This window comes from Lepisosteus oculatus, chromosome 8 (assembly GCF_040954835.1).
Source record: "Lepisosteus oculatus isolate fLepOcu1 chromosome 8, fLepOcu1.hap2, whole genome shotgun sequence".
Classification (NCBI taxonomy): Eukaryota; Metazoa; Chordata; class Actinopteri; order Semionotiformes; family Lepisosteidae; genus Lepisosteus; species Lepisosteus oculatus.
Genome location: NC_090703.1, coordinates 19,572,250 through 19,594,499, shown reverse-complemented (window position 1 = coordinate 19,594,499; position 22,250 = coordinate 19,572,250). Strand labels below are relative to the sequence as shown.

At 37.6% G+C, this 22,250-nt stretch overlaps 1 protein-coding gene across 5 annotated transcripts in view; it reads right to left on the bottom strand.

Moving 5' to 3' along the window:
* Positions 1 to 22,250, bottom strand: part of itpk1a (inositol-tetrakisphosphate 1-kinase a) — a 104,170-nt gene that overhangs the window by 27,485 nt on the left and 54,435 nt on the right. For 4 of the 5 annotated variants that reach the window (XM_015351009.2, XM_015351007.2, XM_006632546.3 and 1 more), the window contains exons 4-5: positions 18,369 to 18,494; positions 9,746 to 9,863 (exon numbers count right to left, since the gene is read on the bottom strand). In XM_015351009.2, coding sequence (XP_015206495.1) covers positions 9,746 to 9,863; positions 18,369 to 18,494 — 244 coding nt within the window. The remainder of the gene's footprint in view (positions 1 to 9,745; positions 9,864 to 18,368; positions 18,495 to 22,250) is intronic. The other variant, XM_015351010.2, reaches the window with a different exon arrangement.

The window sequence follows — 22,250 nt, the reverse complement described above, 5'->3', positions numbered from 1 at the left end:
AAACAGAATTTGCTACTCTAAACCAAAAGCAATTTTAAATTCTCACTGGACTACAATTCCTTACAAGTCCCTTTTGTGGAATGACCAGAAAATTTTTGACACAATGCATTTTTTCAACCTCTGAACTCCGTAGCTTGCTGTTGGGTCTATGGTGGTGTCCCAAGCAGTTTTCTCTTTGACCAGCGGCTCGGAGTGAATTCCACTTCTTAACAATCAACTTCTCCATGCTAAAACAATATAAAGGTTTCTTAACATTTTTTTATACCCTTCTCCTGATCTGTGCCTTTTTTCGTTGGATGTTTTGAAAGCTCCTTGGTCTTCATTCATTCATTCACAATTTACTCCCTGAGTGAGGGACTATATAGCAATAAATGTATGGTGGAATTACTGTATGTGAACCACTATTAAAGCACATACAGGTAACTAACTGTGGGGCTTGTTAAGGTCATTTCATGCACTGGAAGTATAAAGTTTGCCACAGCAAAGGGTGTGAATGCTTACGTAATCATAACTTTTCCATTTTACTTTTGCAGTAGTTACAGATATTTCTCTTTATTTTCTGCTTTGAACATATAAAGTAGGTTATTTACACAATAAACATTAGATGCCATTTCTAAATGCAAGCTGTAAAGCAACATAATTATTTCAACTGCTAAGGTATACAATTTCTTAGTAATATTAATCAAGCACAAATGTAAATAAATATATTGTCATGAAATATTACAAACTTAAAACTTAATGCTCAATTAATTATCCTGAATCAGCTGTTCAATATTATGAGAAATGATGTGGCATGCAATTTATATTATATAATAACATTCCCTTTTTATTCTCTCATCTACTAGTACTTCACACATTTTTTGCAGGCAGCAATAGCTGTTATTTCCCATTTGATATTTTAATATATACATTTTGTAGGTTTGTAATGACTACATTTCCAAAACCAATGACATCACACTAATCTGCTTCACTGAATTCTGTAGCTGACGCATTCACTTGCAACAGCCAAGCTGTTAATCTCTTCCTGTTTGACGTATAGTCAAAGCAAAGGATTTTTTTTCCTTTTTGTAAGAATACTATAGTTCTGTGCATAGCACACAAATCCTTCATTTTCCATATCCTTTAAGAGGATTGAGTTCCTATTTTAAGCACAAATTGTGAATTTCTAATCACTAACCTGCAAGCATTTTTTCACCAGAATATAAAATATTTTTTGAAAAAGTTCTTTACAATCCTGTTGGAATTTCATTGATAAATGATTCATATATACATACTACTTATTTAAACCATACTTATTGAAAATAAACACTGAAGATCTATTTCTCTTGAATGATCTCATTTGCAATGCTGCTGCAGTGAGTCAATTAGCCTGCTGTCACACAGAATGGGATGGTATTGTAGTTGTAGCTAGCTTGCCGGCATATTGTAAGAGTTCTGCTATCACTGTAATATATTGTCCACACCCCGTTACACACCTGTACATGTCACAATCTTTTATGGTGCATAAGGCTAATACTCCACTCACTGTTAATCATCCTGACCTATGAGACAAGACAAGCTTTGATAACAGAATGCTTACACAGTTAGTTCTGCTAATTAAACTCAGTTACTTACTGCCCACTGTAATTTACCCTCTGTGGCCACATATAAAAATAGTATTGCACGTGAAGCATAAAGAGTGGACCACTTTTTTTTGTTAAAGAATGGATGTACATGTTATCAATTCTATTCCCTTTCTCCTTGGACTTTTGTATCTAAAACACATTTGTTCGAAGCCCTGAATTGTAGAATCAAAACAAAAAGGGCTATGCTCCTGTAAGATTTACCACAATACTAGTTTTGTTGATTAAGCCATTATTTTGGCTTAATCAACAAAACAACGAGACTGCGAATAATCACATGAATATTTAAGCATTCTACCTTAAGTCTCAATATGAAGTTTAAATTTCCTTGAATTTGTTTTGACCCATTGAATATACCAGTAAGGCAGAGACTACAAACTTTTAAAAAGAATACTTAAACCAATGATCTGGAATTACTTGTGTAATTGTTATGGTGGAAGAGCTTTCAAAAATAAAAAAAAACTGTTCTTCAGGTTTGACCAAAAGACACTAGCCAAATATGTCCGGCTACAGGAAACAGAAACTAAACAATGTGCTTTACAGTATATACTGTACTAAACATTAATGCCCACTTAAGAACTATTACCCAGTCTGTAACATTCCAACTCTTGAAAAACAATACTGAAGACATGTCTTAAAGTTCTATTGTAGTTGCATTTAATACCCAGATTTATGGATGCCCATTTGCTTTGTTTTAATTTTTTGCTAGCATCAATACGGCAGTCTTATTAATGTTCAAGATAGGATAAGACAAGGTATCCTGGTTGGAACATGTAAGTGAGTAAATTGGAATTGCTACATCACCTCACAGTTTATGCAAATCATCTTTACATTCTAAAGTGTACTCATAAAATACACATTAATACTTGCTGTTTAAGTCCTGAACAAGGAGAGATTGTTCAGGACAATCCTCACCATTTAAAGGCTGGCACTGTCTACACTTTTATAAATAAATCCACTCAACTTTCTTATAAACAAAGAGAAAGATTCCACAAATACTCTAAGCCATCACTTCATTCTGTTTTATGAGCCGTTTTACGGGGCAAGTAATACAAAGTTAAATAACACTTAGAAATAAAAGGACAATGAAAAACCATGCAGCCAAGCACATCCTGTAATTTCAAATAAGACTCCTCTAAATTGGTAAGTCAGACGTCCCCTTAATACACCATAGAAGGATCGTGCCTGTCAGACAGAAACTGTATTAATAAAAACTGTGATACAGTTCAACCCAGTGTATGACTTCTCCTCTCTCAGGAAAACACACTCGCAGCACATTACTGGAGACAGCAGGAGTGGGATCTCCTTCCACGGCCTAAAGCCAACAATACAATTCAAAACACAGTCGACATTAGTTACTACCAATGCAGAAATGCTGTCAAGGGTGTTGAAAACAACCCTTTGTGTTCAGTTACAGTACCCGCTCTCCCACAAAAGAGAACAGCCAGAGACCTATCACAGCTTTTAGAGACTGGGAAAGCTAAGCAGATCTCCAGGGACTATTGAACTGGTGCTAAACAAATCATGTTGTTTTGGATTATAAATGTTTACATCTTGCCTACGGAATGTGACATTTAAAAAAGCTGTACAATAAAGCAAAGACTAAGGGTATGTACTGTATATGATAGGAAGTGAATTCTTCCAAAATGTGAATAGTAAACAAGCATTTGGTTAAATACCATATATTTATATTTATTTCTTGAATTTTAACTTTTAATGAAGTTTAATGAATAAAAATCAAATGGCCTAAATGAGCCGAATGGCCCTGTGTTGTTTGCAAACCCCCGAGTTTAGAGATTGTTTAAAATAGCATTTATGTTTTAAATAGAATATTTCTGTCCTTACTGCTTTACTTTATAAATCTGTAACTGAAAACTATTATTTCTACTTTATACCTTCCCGGCTTGGAACTACAGATTCTTAATCAACACAGCTAACCTCTGCGTTTCTGGCACCAGCACAGAGGGAACAAGAACTATTCTTTTCTGACACGCACAAGATGCCACAAATCTAGTTATAGGACAGTAATGGCTGACTGGGGGAGCATAGCTTCTGTTATAGAAAACATTTTAAGATCAGAGGGTTTCTACATGTCATAGGTTACTGGTGCATAGAGCTCATGATTCCCAGGACAACGTAAGCCAGCAAGCTGTCTCTTGGGGAATCCTAGTCTCAGATGACTTACGACAACATGTGCTAGACTGGCCTTCCTCTGTTGGGACTCCAGTGTCAGCTCTGTGCAAGTGTGTAGTGGTGGAGCCTTATCAGAGCCACCACATTGCTATAGTATCTACTGTAGTACAAACTGCATCGACAACTATATGCTTATACAAACACTAAATGGTGAAGGTTTTGGGGTTGAGAGACAGCTTCCCAGAAAGTGTACTTTATAATTTGCATCGTCTACAAAAAGCAAAGGTCTGACAAAGCAGTAAAAAAAGGAAAGTAGGCTTACACATAATTAACTCCTTTAATTATTTTACTACTTTTTCTATGAACAAAACAACAAAATGGTACAAAATACAAAAATGCCTTAATGTGAAAAAAACTAAGAACAACAAACATGTTGTATACTCATGTGAACAATCTGATACCTGCTGGGATCATATAATCTTTTATACACAGAATGCCTAGCTCCATTTTTTTAAATCATAATATGCAGTCTTAACATTACTCCAATATAAAAGGGCACTCCATTTTAATGCAAAATACTGCATTACAAATGGAAGAGATTTTAACATGAATGATTGTGTAACACTAGCTTGCCCTCTGAACCTCCAATCTATATTACTTCCTGGTTTTCTGGGCTTTAAAACTGATATAAAAAGATGATATCCCAATACATCTAAAAAAAACAAATACAGAAACAAATTTTCCTACCCAATTTTAAATTTCTATTATTTTTTTAATCTTAATACCAACACTTCTAACATGTGCTCTTCAGGGAATTTTTTTTTTAACTTTACGGTTTCTTTGGATCAGCTGCACCTCAACCTATGTGTAAACACCAGTCTGGGCTATGCAACGCCTTTTGTGTTCTTTGTTCATCACCTAATTTGCCTTCATAATCCATGGTACTGTCAGCGTGGTATGGAAACCACTAAGAACACTCTCTGTCCTGGTATTTTAAACAAACCTATTGAGTTACATCAAGAGCTGTAACTCATGCAATTCTCAAGGCCAGTAGCTGGATTCTACAAAGAACTAAGATTTTCAGAATGGTTATTATTAACGTACAGTGTAAGACTTAAAACTGAGCTCTGGGTTTTAACGATCAATTTGATTCAACTGATTAATTTAATAAGGCCATAGCATTTATAAAATACAAGCACATCTTTACTTCAGAGTTTGTGAATTCTTGTTCTCCAATTAACACAACATATGTATCTTTCTGGTGATCCAGCACTTTATTTTTTAACGGGTTCCCTACAACTGATGCTAAACCTATATCTTCTGGCTAACTGATTAAACAAAGTTAAGAAGGCAAATTAATAAACACAGATGCTTATAATAAGCACAAATAAGATATACATATTTATTGGCATAATTTCAGCTAATGGTTATTTTTCTGACTTTCTGCTCAATAAAAAAAAACGTACAGGTGCATATGAAGCAAAAGAGACACGGAACAGAGAAAACATGTTTGACATGCAGCCAGTCCTGAAGGTTTAGCTGGAGGCTATTTAGGCATACTGTATGCTACTAACACACCATTTTGCATTGTTTATATTTTCCTTTTAACACAAGAACCGCTGCAAATTATTAATTACACTGGGCAAAACTGCAGACATGTGTATATAGAGGCGATGACACTACAACAAACCTTATGTTCGCTGTTTTGTTCATGGCAAGAAGAAATCAGGAAGCTATTGCTGTACTGCTGGGCAACTGCATACTTCAAATCCCCAAGAACAAAGGCAGTACAAAGAATAAATGAAATGGGTTTACATCACTTTCCTGTTCAATTCAGTGAGCTCCACTACTGTAACAAAACTGTGTTTGATAAGAACAGGATGTTAGCTGCTATCAGAGCTGATGTACACTGCTGCCTACTGTACCTTCAAGATAAAGCAACTGAGCAACTAAAACACCCAGCAAACTAGAACAGGACTAGTCAATAAAATACCCATTATAGAACATTCCATCCCCTGTACCACAAGAAACAGTTTTGGTCCATTAACATATTCTGGACTGGTATTCTATGGGATATATAGCAATACACAACTTGCTTGTCTGTTCATGTTGACAGATAATTATTTTTTGATAATGTTGATAGTCATTGTTCCGACTTAATTGAAAAATCACAGCAATGCCAATATATCTTTGTTCTGCTACTGCAAAACTAGACATTTTGAACATTGCCAACAGCGCGTGCCAACTAACAATTCATTGCTTACTTATACTGCCTTGTAGAAAATGAAAGTATATTTTTCCAAATAAGGAAAAACAACCTCTAGGGATTTATCCAACAGCTATAGCTATTTAAAAATGGTAAGGGAATCAATAAGAACTTAGACCATATTTGTGACAAACATTAAAAAGGCATTATAAGTACAGTTTCTCAGACAGGAAGGACCTATTCTGAGCTTTTGACTGAGTACACAAAGGCGTGACACAGAGTCACACAGAATTAGCCTCATTTACTTGCAGTGTCAGACCTTTCACATCTGAGGTGTAACCGCCAGTGCACAGTTTAACAGTTGGTTAAACACTGGAGTTTAAACACTCAAACAGCAATAAAGAGACAGAAAGACTGCAGTATTGCAACATGAAGAAGTGGACAACACTAATGTAAGGGCATAACCAAATATATAAACGTTAACAAATACGAAAAATTCAGATGTACATTGAAAAAGTCATAAGAATCTTTTTTGAGATTGTGATCTTGGAGCAGGTGTTGGAATTCATCAGGCCACTTAGATCCATGACCATATCCATATCATTTTAAATGAAATTAATTTTCTGCTTCTCACCTTGGTTTAATAACTGCTAGACTAACTCCATCCTCCTGAAAGAATGGATCTCACTAAAACGGAATAGAGAAAAACTCCATCAATGAATGGTAGATGGTAGATGAGTAAGATGAAGGAGTCCCAACAGTACCCGACAACAGCAAAGCAGTCAATTGAATTGAAGTGTAGATGTATGTCCCTTGAAGTTCACCCTGGCTGGGTCACTTTCACATCTTGCTGGACAAGTGGAAGACATGCTTGTTTGAGTCGAGTGGAACGGAATGCATCTGACCATCAGTTTCTAGAAGTCTTAAATACGAACTGAGCCTACTTTCATGCCTGGCTTCTCACAGGAAATAAGACGCACATTCACATCTGCATCCCTGAGATCGAATAAGTTCATGGGAGTGCAAAAATAGGCCCCACCCCCAAGAAATCCTACACCCAACAAGTCTACCAAGTCTGGCTTATTATTCTTGACAGTTTGTAGATGAACTGGGACAAGTGCACTTAAATCAAGAGGAAACTCAATATATGTGGGTCCTGACAAGATCTCTGTGCCACTTCTGTCACAAATTAATTGACCCACCTTTACATGCAGGTTTGCTTCAGGCATAAGCCTAGCAGTGCACAAATGATATCTCTAGCACCCACAAGCAAAGGAGTCTATTATGAAAAAAGGGGGTGTCTATAACTGAGTGCAAGGCAAAAATCATTGTATTTATAAGTTTGCATTTCATGCACAAATCACAAATGGAACTTACTAGAACTTCCAAATATATTATTGTAAGACAGAATACAGTACTGTAATGGCAACACTGCGTGGGAACAGTGTCCATGGCCTTTCCCTCAGGAAATGGGTGCTATATTCTCTTCATCTTGAGCCAAGCTCTGCATAGATACCTGCCACCTCACACTGAGAGAAGAAAACCTGGCCCAAACCTGTATTTGTGAGGTTTTTTCTAATAATAACGGTGGTTATAATTGTTGACACTTTGTAATTTAACATGTTTGAAAGTCAGTGCATACACTTCTATAATTTACTAAAGGCAAGTTTAGAAGAAATAAATATCATGTCCACACTTTGCAGCATGGGTTAATTTAAGAACTCAAAGCACCTATTTCATAAACCAGGTTACAAAAACCTGTTAGTTTCTTCCAACAGTCAAGGTAAATTTAGTGAGTTTGTTGGAGAACAGGCTTGATCAGTGGTTCACACAAGCGTAGTACAATATCCCTGGGCAAAGTTTTCAACGGTTAAACTTAAAAGGAATGCCCCTTAGGTTTGAAAACATATTTTAGTGAAGTTCTGTATAAGACAAACACGCACAAAAAATGCTTTTGCAAACAAGCAGGAGAGAATATCAAGTGTAGCGGCGAGGCTTCATAATAAGAAAGAATTAAGTGTTCTGAGCTTTTCCAAATGGTCCCATCTCTGTTCATCTCTGTGGTGCAGCCACAGAGAAACTATTCATGCAGGCTGATTTAAGGTTCCTTTGATAAGGGACAGCTCCCAAAGGGGGATGCACTTAGCTAAGCCTGGCTTTCATGATCAATGGTCATCCATTGGCACCTATCTGTCTAGGGAGTGCCAGATGGACATCTGGACTGCATTCCTAAGTGTCAGGAGTAAGTGACTCATATCTCACCTTGATCAACCAATCAGGGACTGGTAGGGCGGAGTAACCCACGTGGGACTCTGATGCCCATGGAACTTTCAGCCAATCAACGAGCTGAAGTTCCTCTAGGTAAAAACAGGCAACACAGAGAGCCTGTGAGATTCAGTGAAGGATTCTGTGGAGGATTCTGTGAACTTTTCTAAAGGGAATTCAAAGGAGAATTCCAGGGCAGGACGGCCCAGGAGCAGAAGGCTCCCAAGGGCAGGACATTCTCGCAGCGCGCCTCCTGACCATCCTGAGGCTCAGCCCTGACAATCACGGAACGGCCAGTGTGTCCAAGTGCCAGAACTTTCCTTTGTTCTAAGAGTCTAGAGCGGAGGCTGCCAGAGAGTAACCAGAGGATCCACCCGAGGTCAGCACCAGCAGCAGGCCTCGTGAACAGGTCGGAACTGTGGACAGCTGAATCACTATTCAGAACTAGCTCTTCATCAGGAATGAACCACTCCTCTTCCTGACTTGCTGGGACCCACAGTCATCTTTTCTCCTGTGCGCAAACTTTGCTAGTTAAAGCCAACACTAACTAGCTGGTCAGTGAGCATCTGCAGCGCACCGTCGCAAACCACACAGCTCAGCCTGGCACCGAGCCAGAGAGCGCGGATTGGACAGCAACAGCCTGCAACTGTTTCTTTGAGCCCGCAGGAGATCTGAATCCCCAAAGATTGGATGAGTATTCAACTTCACTGCATTACTGCTCGAGAATTCAATTGTTATCCCAACCAGTTGATATCAATTTAATTCCTAAGAGTTATGTACTTGTTTTGAGTATCTAATGTAGAAGTTATAACCAAGTTAATTTACGAAACGGTCTAAATGAATGATATACTGAACGTATGTCCTCTTGATATATGTAACTCTTTGTAACTGACTGAATATATACCTTTTGTATTCTGATAACACTCTCGATAAGATCTGTTTATATGCATATTCTATGTATTAATAAATGTATCCTCGTGTATTAGGACCTGTGTGTGTGTTGTTTGAGTTATATTGCATGGTTGGATTCTAAAGCCATCAAAAGAATCAATTTTGTGATTTACTGCTACAATTAATTGTCCCAGTAAATGCCCAAACCCTACAGAACTGGTGCCTTCAGAGAGCACACTACATTTAATTTGGCGTCCCTGGGCCGGCTATGGCAACGCTACATTACACAAGGGTAGATGTAAAATGTAAAATACAACAGCCAAATCAGCATTCTTACTCATGTGTTGAAAGGTAGACATGGAGAAATGATTAATAAATTTCCCTTTCCCAAAATATATGGAAATCAGCAGGAACGATGGGTTGCCTACAACTTACTATCTGTGCCTGATGACATCTCACAAAGGCCAGTGTGTAACAGAAGCAAAAAGCAAAGGAGCTGTTTCTCTAGGATTCTGAATTTATGAAACACCTAAAAACCAGAATCTGGAGTCAAGTGGCAGTTTTGCCACCTGATAAGGCCGAAACAAAGCTCTCAGAAATTTCCACAGCAGCATACACATCTCCAAACCTTGCATACAGTCCTCTATCTTGTGGATCAGCTCGTAGGACTTGCACCGGTCCAGCAGGGTCCGGATGGCAGGAAGGGGATCCAGGACGATAGTCTCTGGGTGGGCCTCAATGTAGTCCTGCAACAAATCAAATTTTGATTCACAAACTGGTTCACACATAATCCTCCAGCTAACAGTCAATTATTCAGTATGCAGCTGCTTCCTGGGTTACATATCACTCAACGTACATAAATTCCACTTTACATAAAGTCTCCCACTGTTCCCATCATACAATTTCGATTTACTGAATGTTTCCATTACACGGGTAAGGGTAGAGCAAAGCTGTACTGTGAGTTCCTTACGCGAATGAACAGCGCGGAGTGGGCAATTGAGGACACCACCAGGGCTCCGTTACACACTTCAGTCTCGTTTTGCTTTCATATACTTGGGGTAACTTCTGGACATCATCTCACACTTTTTCACTGAAAACTGTGAATGACCTGTACAGCAGTCATGTTATATTTTATTTTGTATTTAATTAAGGAACAGTCCAGTGTAGGATAATGAAATATACATTACAGGGTACAGGGTTTATAAATTCATTAAATATTGAACTATTTTCAATGTTTAAATAATGACTGTATAATTTTAGGTACATGCTACATTTCGTGATTATTCTAGTTAAAGAACTTTAAATGTTTTTTGTTTTTTCATTAAGCGAAATGTTTTTATTTACAACTATCATGAATGGCAATTCTCTATATGTGCATGTGCAGAGGCTAAGAAAGGGCTGCTTCTGACTTGTAAAAAACTCAGGTTACATAAAGATTTGCGGTCTGGAAATGGGTATACTGAGATTCTTAAAGCTCTCCCCCTAGAAAGAGTAAGTATGCTAGTGAGGGAGGAGCAATTTCTCAGCCTGTGGCAGCCTCTTGGCCCCTGCTCCTGCTTTGGCAGGTATAATTGGAAATGGGCAAGTCTTCCTGAGATGGAATGAGTAATGTGCTATTTGAGGTAAGCAGAACACAATATGCACTGTTATTTAGGCATTTTTGTTGTGGTTCTGGTTTTTCTTCTACCCATTTCTACTATTTAATATTTTATCATCATTTATTTTTGCCTTATTTTTATTTTTGCGTTTTGATACCAAAAACCCAATGATGTTTTCACTGGTGAAAAAAAAACAAAACAGCTGGATGGAAGAAAAGCAAACAAAAGTATCATAGCCCGAGACAAAGACCCCTGTGTCACAGAAAATGTATTAAAAAGTCTGTGCAGAAAACCTGATAAGGACAGCACTCAAAATTAAGAAACACACAAACAATGTTTTAGTTTTAACTTTTCATTTACTGTAGCTGAGGCCACAGAGAATGTATAACATGTAGTCAATGGTTCATTTGAAACCCAGTGTGGCTCACTGTTGATTTTATAAATCAGCAATGAAGATGACTGCTGTCAGGGCACTGATGGACACAAATGCCTCCTTTCCCACTGTTCCTCGATGACAGAACACAACGATGGCATACAAAGACAGGGAGAGGGAGGGATAAGGGATTAAATAACACGGACACCATTCCATGTCGTTTTCTAAAAAAAAAAAGGCACCATTATTCACCCATTTCCTTCAATTACATTTCTTAAGTTTGAAATTCCTGTGGGAAACCAAGCCCTCTGGAGTTTCAATAAAGCAGCCTACAAACATTCACACACAGTCGTGAATTATTTCCTAAAAGGATTTTTTGAAAGCTGGATAGCATAGCATATATCTTTTTAACCACAGCCAACTTAAGATGGAATATTTTTGGCCACAAATATTTCCGTCAATAAACATAATAAAAGCAAATGTAAAAAAGATGTTGTTCCTTGCCCATCTACAGTACCTGTACCATGAATGAGGCTGAATAACTATGGTATCAGTTATGTAACTAAATTACAGTCCCTGTTGTTGCTTTTAGCAGCCTGTAGCACTTTTTGACTAACACTTTTTTTACGTGTTGGGATTTATTTGCGACCGTTGTAAGTTTCCTTGGCTAAAAGCATTATCCAACACAAACGCATACAAGTAGAAATAGTGAATCCCATTTAGGTAATGAGTTAAGGTCAATGCGAAACACTGGAAAAAATATTTAGGACATAGCAAATGATATTCACACCAAGTAAAGGGGGATTAGCTGTTCCAAGAAAATGCACATTATAGAACTTTCATAGCTCATTTGTTCCACCATTTGTTTAGCATTCAAACAGCCAAACCTTCTTAAGTGTTTCTTAAAAACATGCAACAGAATGTTTTGATTTGCTGTGCTCTTTGTGGTTTTACAATCAACAGCAATTCTAGACAGACCCCACTACCTACTAATGCCCTGCGCACAACCATCTTCTCTCGCACAGAAGAGCATCCTTCATCTCAACAGCGCAGACCACTACATGAGGCCAAAAAAAAAAAGTTATTCAGTCTAACTGCATTTTCAAGTGTAAAGCTGTGATGACGAGATTTACTGTAATTCAGGCTACTGGCTTCTCGGAAATAAGCACTTCACCAACACAGGATCATTCAAAGCCCTTAAATAGTCAGACACACATAGGGGAGTTACTACATTCTGTGCTAACAACCAGACAAAAAAACCCTTTAAATTGCTTTTACACCCTCCTGCTTCTCTATAGCTGAACTCTCAATTACGCATCAATGCTAACACTACACTCCTTTGAAGATTATAAAACAGGAAAGATAATGCCATTGGGAGTCACATCTATCAGGTTCATTCAGCAAATAGAAAAGTTTAAGCAGGAAAAAACAGAGCAGAGCACTCAGAATAGCCCTGCCTTTGCATTCAAGGCTGCTGCAGATTTGCATTTATTTTTAATTCAATCTTCACATGTATGTTTAACTAATAAAGCTCAAGACAAATTCCTGAGCCTTGTAAGGAAGAGGGATTCCTCTCTTAAGCAGCCTTACAGCCTCTTCCTCCTTCTTCAGCCAGCCCACGCATAGTCATGCAGTTTTCAGGATGGCAGCATTACCGTATCCATGGGAACTCTACGCACACGCGCGCGTATGTGCGCACACATTACCCTAAGTTAACAGCTTGCCACTTGACCCCAAACTGGTTTGAGCTGCAGGTGTCCAACACAAATAATTTGCCTGTCACGAGACATTATTTGGTTTTGGACAATTTCCATTGCTTTATATATATATATCAGAATATCAGTTTTTTTAGGTCACAGCTTTTTGCAAAGTTTGTCATCATTTTAATTTATATTTTCATTGCCTACACTCCCATCAGCAAATGTACTATTAAATTAATATTATAAATTAATTAGGAACAAGTAATAGGTTTATTCCATGCTGAAAAGTTTTCTCTCTTCTCTTTTCAGCATGGAATAAACCTATTACTTGTTCCTTTGCAGACTACGCATGCTGACGCAGCTACCCACCTGAACTACTTATAAATGAACGTATTAATTTATAGCCCATGTCAAGCCTTGGAGTTAATGGTTACACAACAGTATTGAAACATTGTTTTTTGTGGTCACATGTACAGCAAATAACGCTTTTCTCACAACATTTATTATTTATGTAAAAAATCCTAGCCTTTGGATTGCAAGTGACAAGGCATAAATCCTCCAAGCACATATAAAAAGACAACATGAAACAGGCCAAGGTGAAATTCTCATCTCTCATGTTCCTGCTTGAGTGTTCCTCCCTCCACAGGACTGGAAGAACCTGACTGCTGAATCTCACTGTGACTGCAAGACAAGTCTCACGCACACTGCTGTACTAACAGCAAAGGCAGGAAGGCAGGAACAGAAAAAACAATAACGGAGAACTTTGAAAACAGTTTTAAAATGTGAATAAAGAGGGACATTTCTCTAGATATGCAGCAGTATTGAACAGCAATAAACAGAATTTGTCTATGAAACCAGTGAAACCAGGATGGAGACACAATACACAGCTGCTGACATCCTGCAAAGCTCTGACTTGCCGCCTGTGATAATACTAAAAATAAGTTTAACTGCTTTGCCCTATCATGCAAACCCCTGCAGAGAACACCCCAGGTATGGAATTGATCCCAGGGGCTTCAGGGCTGTAAGGCCAACCACAGCAACATTGGGCCACCTGGGTACTGATACAGTACGTGTTTTTAAAATGTAATATAAAGTAGTCATGAACAGTCCTTTTCACTTTGACTGATTGACAAAGCATCTAAGCTTAGGCAATCTAACAAGTTATGATGGCACTCTGATTAGGTCCCTCTTCTGACATTTATGAATACTGTAACAGACGCACGGAAAGATGGGCTTCAATGCCAGCTTAAAGAAGGAAAAACACAAATCTTGACAATAAAAAAACAAACATGGAACGATCGGCTTCTATTTTTATTGTTTGGCACTCTTGAGAATTTTTTGTTGTCATCCAATGCATCATAGCAGTTAAAAAATCCTTCTGTGAGAAATAAGCACAGTAAGTCATATCAGGAAAATTTAGCCATGCTTTTTATTGTAATTAAGGTTAAAATCCCTATGGTATCAGTGCACAAGATGACGCAATACTATAAACAACTCCTAAAATACTTAATAAATTGCAAACTCAAGTCATACTTAATAACATGGTGCTGCTACTTTTTTTTTTGGAGTCTAGCAGAAAAGGGATAACAGTTTTTAGGAATATCATCAAGGATGGGGCAGCTAATCCTATTTAACTGACCTCATGCTCCACAGCTGAAACGTTGTGCTTCTTTTGTTCTCTTTTCAGCATGGAATTGACCTTTACTGTTTCCTTTGCAGCCTACACATGCTGACGCAGCTCCCTACTTGACATCGATTTCTATATTCCATTATGGTCAAATATGAGATATAATGTTAATGTAATTAAATGTCATTTTTGCTTAGAATCCTGTCATGTTTGTCTGTGACAAACATGCAAAGGACACCATAGCAAACAATAAATTGATTAAAAAAACATTTTTAAATTTTAATATAGATACACCCTAATTTTATCCTTCCAAGAAAAGCAGCACTAAAAATAATCATAACAATTATCAAATAATAAAAACCACACTTCACGATACAGAATTTGTAACAGTGACTGGAGTAACAGTGTATGAACACTGCATATAGGACTCAACCTTTGTCCGAATCTGAGGTGTTGTGACATTTGCTCAGCTACTGTACTTGTCCTGATGTTCATATGTTTCGGATAAGATCGACACTCCTAGATCACACACGAGAGAATACTCGTCTACTAAAGATTATTAGAAAGAAGCAGACAAAAAGTCATAAAATCAAATACAATAATGCCAGAATTATCTACCAATATTTATATGCTTTATTTACATATTATAATACAATTTATACACATCATATTAACAATAACAGGAATGAAGGACTAAATGAATATTTTATTTATAACTATGGAACACAGCCAATTGTTGATTTTAAGACCATTTTTTATGTTGCTTCCAATCAAAGGCTGATTTTTGGAAGTGATGTGAAAGTGAGAAGATATAATGAATCAGTGGGGTATTTTTGTACTTTTATACCTCAGGAAATTTCACTGAGAGGACTTACATTTGAGACTGCTACTGTGGTATTATGGAGATTTTTAAGAAAATTCTGATCAATAGTTTGGTACAGTTTAAACATCAACAACTTAAAAATCCAGTTGTTCTGATACCCAAAATATTCCCCATGAGCAAGGCAATGAACTGGGACCACCCAAGAGTTGTGATATCAAGTCAAATGAACCATGTTGATAAAAAAGGCCAGTTCTGGATAGAAAACAAAAGTTAATTTCATCCCTTTATCACCGATAAACTCAAATGCAGTTCAGATTCATCAATAAAAAGTGGTGATTTCTGTTTAAGCCAGTTCACATAAGACCTACATAAAGGCAAGCTGCTTATCGATATCACATGTTCTAAAACAGACATCCACTTCTCACTTGAGCTGGTTTGTAACAGTGGCTGGAGTAAGATGGTATATCTTGACAGACTAAAAAATCAGGGCATTGCATCAAATATCAAGACAAAACAAGTACTGTACTTGAGTATTCCTTCTGTTTTCTTGGAACTCCCTATCTGTAATTAGTTATCCTTGATCAGCTCAGTTCTCCACCTTGGCCCCTACACTAGGCAAAGAGAAAATGATGCCCTTTATTGAATTTTACAAGTTTCTGATTCTAATATCAATTATATTTTCCTTTAGTTTACAGTATTTTCACCTTTTTTGTAGTGTTGAAAGATATTTAAATTTAATCAAGTTTAGCTTTAAGCTTTCAGGTTTTTCATGTCATAAGGTTAGAATAGTCATGCACCGTCTTAATTAGCCAGCTAGATTCAACCTATGCATGAAACTGCAAGCTTTCTCCATGGTAAAACTGCTCTCCAGTGTTGACGCTATGAACAGGGGAAAATGTAGTCAACACTTCATATAGTTCCCTATATCTAAACTCTGCTCCATGGAAAGAGCATTTCACCCTTGTTTAAAACTAGGCCATGTCAAGCAAGGATGAAAAATCAAAAGGTAAACAAAAAAATTAATCATACTAGGATCATATGATCAAATAAATACATGCAAAGAAGTTAAAAAAATACATTTTCAAGATAGTATAACACATTGTGCTATTAAATAATCTATTCTTTTATGTTTCTGCTTGTTTAATCTACCACACCCAAAGTGTACATTCTGGAGACAAAATATTTCTCCCAGTAAACTGAAGGACCATAGGAGCGTTTAAACCTGATATTTTGTGATGTTTGTTGCTATAATTTGGTGGTATATCCTTGTCAGAGTCCCAACCCAAAGCTTTTGGTAAGTGAGCAAAAGATCAATGAAAAACTTTAATTATACTGCACAACAACAAAACATACCGGACCTTCCTTATATTTTTCTGATTTGTGCACTTGTTGTGCTGTGACCTTCAGTCGGTTGATATCCTCAGCAAGATATCATGAGAATGCAATAAAAACGTTCTCAAAGATTACGCACAGTGTTACTATGAGACAAGGTGTAGGGTAGACAAGGCTGGATACCATATTACTAGAAGTAATAAAATGCTGCTACCTGAAACTGGGAACCTGCCCATTACCATTTATAAACATCTATATTTGCTATTTTTTAGGGATATTTCTGCATTGATTTAGTTAATCTTCAGTCTATGCAAGTGATATAATTGTGAACCGTTAACGTATTTTACAGAAGATTCAGGTTTCCAAAAAAAGTAGGTATTTTAGCTAATTAAGAAAATCAGCAGGGAGAGTACATTGGAGGTCCAGGGATATACAGTACTGAAAAGAACCATGATCTAGTTATAAAGCAGGGTACTTCTTTGTTATTTCTCATTTCACCAATCACAGATGCCACTACTGCAAAATTTTGATCTGAAATCAAGAATGTTAGTTCTCTCTAATACATGCTCTGTCATACTATAACGCATGTTAACATCTGTAATAAAAGCAGCAGTGCACCTACAGTATTATTCTAACTCTGTTGTGGCTACATACACCTATGGTGGGCAGGATTTCTGACTTCATCTGACTGCAGAAGATCTACCTATCCCATGTCCCTGACAGCTTGTTCCTTTGCCCACACTAAAGAAAACTACATTTCCAACCTCCCCCATTTCTGCTCTGGGCTTCAATCATGTGCAACATTTGTAATCACAAACCGAGGCTATTTACAGTTGCTAACCCTGCTGCATGATGCTTGCATTATCCTTTCACCAAACATCAACCAAAAAAAAGATACGATACTGTCGAAGCCGGTGCTCTAGAGGCTGCCTGTGATGTGTTAAAAGACGAGAAGTTCAAAGGCAGGCAGGGCAAGTAGGAGAAGTCTGCCTACATTTCCTTATTCTCTTTCTCATGTGCAGTGGCAATGTTTGTAGCCATGAAGAAAAATATGAAAAACCCAAACTGAGATTGTATGACAAAAAATAACTAAATTTCTTGAAATTTTTGCAGAGGTTTTCAATCCATAGTTCAGTCTTGATTATACATAGAACAAGGCCATTCCCAGTCACCATATATCACATCCTATATAAAGATGGTTTCAGTACCGGAGGCTTTTGGATACTCCTAAGATCTCACGCAACTTTTTTAAAATTAAATTGGTTTCAATAGAATGACTGAGCAGTTTGTTTCAGACGACCATCAGTTTAAGTTTGGGCTGGTTTTGATGTTCTGAAAGACAAATAGTTGCATTTCAGCATACATGTGTTGATTCCACTGGGTACACATAACGTGTGTTATGAAGTACTCTGGGATACAAATTGTGATAAAAGAACTGGGGTGGGAAAGGCACACTGTATAGTCCTGACTTGTAAGAATTATGAGGAAGCCGAACTTCATACATTTAACAAATGTTAAAACATTTAACATCTAACAAAAACACTTCTGTGATGTATACACCTTCATGGTCAAAAATGTCCGTCTTCATCACAAAAAAAGGAAAATCCAACTGATTTAACTAAAAAATTCAACTGGTTTTAATAGGAATCTTAATGGGACGTCCATAACTTAGCTGATTATATTATACTGTTGACAAAAAACCAGCCCATTTTCTCCACAATTTCCCCATGATCCCATACATGGATCTAGAATGGAAGATCAAGGCACAGGGAGTGAACCAGTTGAGGAGATGACTCACCTGAACTCGCTGGACAAGCAGAAGAGACTGTGTGTCATTTTGGTCTGCCTCCAGAATCAGATCAGTCAGCTTGTGAATGATAACGTCAAGGGGACCCTGCTCTTCCAGCGGCTTTGTCAAGTCCAGCTATGGAGAGACAGAGACACACAGCTGACTGATGACTTGCTGGAAAAACCAAACATCATTTGTAAAATGTTACTGAACAATCAAGAATTTAAAATATGTCTGTCTCTGGTCTGGCCCAGAGCTATGTCCACTAGCAAGCTGAGATTAATCTTCCCGATATGAGGGCCTACAACTGGGTGTGATCCATCGGATTGGGTGGGTTTCATTGAACCTGCCAGGGATTCCTGAACTTGCTACGCAGTGACTGTTACTAGGACACGGTGGGTTAGAGGAGTGTGTACATTCTATCTGAGTATTAGCAGAGTGGGAGATGAACTGGGCAGAACTGGAAGATTGATGACTTCCTGGGCAGGACACAGTTGTAGCCACGAGCTTTTTCCACTCCTGAGATATGGAAATGATGAATTTCAGATCTGAAAAAGTGCTGTTCTTATCATTTTCTTATTGTGGTATCCATCAAGCAAGAGAAAGCTGTCTTTATCATATTTTTATGCATTAATTAGATGAAGAGAAATTACAGGTTTAGCATCACTGTAGATACATTTGGTCCTGAGTAGGGCCTTTGTTTCAAGAAAGCTTTACATTTATGTTATAATGTCTCTCATTCAGATGCTACTATTATTATTACTACTACATTTCCAAAAGGAATAACTGTTATATTGTAAAAACAAATCAAGATCAGCATCATATTTTACAATATAGTTTGACTTCAAAACTGAAAAACACCTTTGAAGACACCTGGCACATTCACACTCTTTAAGGTCGCAAGAATATGGAAAATAGTTTAGTGGTGAGGTGATGGGAAATAAGTAGAGTGGGGGCTGTGTCATGACAAGAGCTGAATGGGTTAATTGTTGTATCATCCTGGAAGGCAGGAAATGCTTTAATATGCGAGTGTTTTCGGGTGGAGGGGGCTGTTGAGAGCTGCAGCCAGCACAGAGCATCAGCAGCACCTCCAGCAGAGCACGACAAAGAAACAAGCCAAGTGCGCTTTCTGATTAATGTGGGCCTGCTGACAAGCTATTCTGAGAAGGAACGAGCAGCAGATAATGACAGACCTTCTTGAAGGGTGGGGGGGAGGACACTAAATGAAGGGAACAGAACACTAAGTAGGGTTCAAACATACAGTAGAAGGAAAAAATATCTTGTCATTGAAAAAAGAATATGTCTGCATCAAAATGGTTGTCATTGGTAAAAAAAAAAACAACCTAAAGTGTTGGTGCATGGTGTGGTGATGTCACAAGGCGATTGTGTTGGTGAGCTTTGAGGAAAAATCTTTTTTTTTTTCGACAGAGCAATGCTACTGGGATTGTGGGATTGCTACTGCTAGAGTGCTACTGGTACCGAAAGGAGGAGAGTCAACAAGGTTCAATGCACCCGTGGATTCTCATCATCAGGTTGTTTTTTGATCATTGGAATATTTCATGACAACAATAACTGACAGCTACCGGGACCTGCAGGGCTGTAGTGATTATAAAGACTCAATTCCTGCAATCAATTCCTCTTTTTCATTGGAGTTTAGTCTTCAGGATATCATTAAGCAGTCCAAGTTTGAATGTCTACACAGTTTAACATTGAACTGACCCCGATTTCCCAATTATCTAAATTATCTTAAGGGTAATTGCTCAAAGTATGAGCCTAGTGACCTACACTGTTGTAATTAACTACATAAAAATATAGCTCGAGCAGTGTTCTTTTTCTGTGTACCACATAAGGAAATCAATTCAGAATGTCATTCTACTGTGATAACCTAACACAATATACTGTATATATGTGCTGTGGTCACATAGTAAAAGTGAAGAGGCCTTAGTTCATCTAATCTCATGAAAAAGGATTAATACCTTTAGCAGGCAGTCAATTAAATGCCTTGAATGAAGTCACAAGAGGAAAAAACTGGAAGCAGAAAAAATACTCATTAACTGCTCACACTTACTGTGAGGTAATCAGTGATGCGCTTCATAGCTTTGCATTCAGTCAAACTATGTTCTGAAGCATCATGAACTGGAGTTTTTCCCAAACTGTTTGCACTGTTTAAGTGTGATTCAACCACACATTCTCAGACTCTTGCTTTAACACTGTAGTTGCCAATGTATCATACCAGCAGAGCTCTGTGATTTAACATCACATGCTGCTCTGCAGCATTTCTATAATGAACTGATTTTAAGACGGGTTCCTCTGATATTGTTTGGTGAATTTGGAATGACCAGTTATCTTTATTACATAACCACTGTGGCACAAAGGATCCTCTGACCTGTCCAACCATAAAGTCATCCTCCTTCTGACAGCTGTAATGACTTACAGTAGGGTGAGCTCAGACTGAATGAGGGATTTCTTCTAGAGCAGTGTCTCCCAGCCTGTACAATCAGAGGGCACGCTTACATAAATATACTGTAAAGGTTTTGCGTAATGTTCAAATATATCACCGGCCAAAGCTCATGATTATTAATTTTATAAACAAAACTTACGTCAATTCACAATCTAAGTCTGCCTCGGAAAGCTCAGTTGCCTTATCTTGGAAGGAAGTAAAGACAGTGTGCAGTGGAACTTTGCTTAGCCACTCCCAGTTGTTCTGTTTTTTTTAAGCCCGTTAAAATTAAAAAATATAACTTGCTCCACACATGAATCCTGCTTGTAATGTTTATGAGCATGGACTCTCCAAAACTGACATATAAGCAATATTTATTCTTTCGTTGTTTTTGGTAAATATGTGACTTCTAAAATTCCATGTATTAAAAAATGCTGTCCTATACTGGTGTCGCTGTACTTCTGCACATATCCTGAAAGCCACATAAGTCAATTTAATCAGGAGCTGTGAGATTTCCACTTGGAGAATCCTGGTCATGTACCAGCAACAGGACAGGCTGAAACCTGAGGATCTAGATCTAGATCTTAAATCCCAACCTGTGTTCAGAGTGAGCACCTACTGGCTAAGGCACTTAGGAAAACCCTGCTGTCAATGTTTTAACAAAAATGTGGGAGACAAAACCATAACTACAGAGTGTTTGCTATACACCGAGCATATAAAAACAAACAAGCCTGGGGCAACCACACAAGATCAAGTATGTGATATAAATGTTCTACAATTTTATCATTTATCTTTTGTCTTGAAATTTTGGATTGTGGCTTGAATGTGTGGCAATTGTGTGAATGCTTACCACAATTGGGATGGTAAGGAGCTCTAAAAAGTCTAAAATGGGTAACATACATTTTCAAGATTGCACCAAGAACTGCCAATGCACACTGTCATACAAATGAATAGGAACTATGTAGAGAAAGTGGACAGTACTGTCGATTCTTCCTCTGTGTGAAATTTTCATTCACTTAAAAGGTTGGGAACCCCTGGTGTTTATCAGCTGAACCCCTTCAACCTAAATTATTTGGCTAATGTACCGCCTTGAGATTTTAACTAAATCAAACTTTTCAATAAATGCTTGCTACAGCAACCCACTTAACATGCTTCTTTTCACTTTGTAAAATATTAATATTACTACTGTTGTTTTTCTTAATCTTATTATTACATTGTTATTTATTAATAGGAATATTTAATTTTACATTGATGTTTCTGTGACAATCTCACAAACCCTGTGCAGTACCGCCACAAACCCCTTTGGATGCAATGGATTGCATCTCCATTTACAGCACACTACAGACTCGGATGTCTAAGTTTGTCAGGAGCCTAATACGCCATTCCTTTAGCAGGAAATCAGTTCACGTGTGGATATAGTGGGAATAATATGTTTGTTAACTTTGGGTACA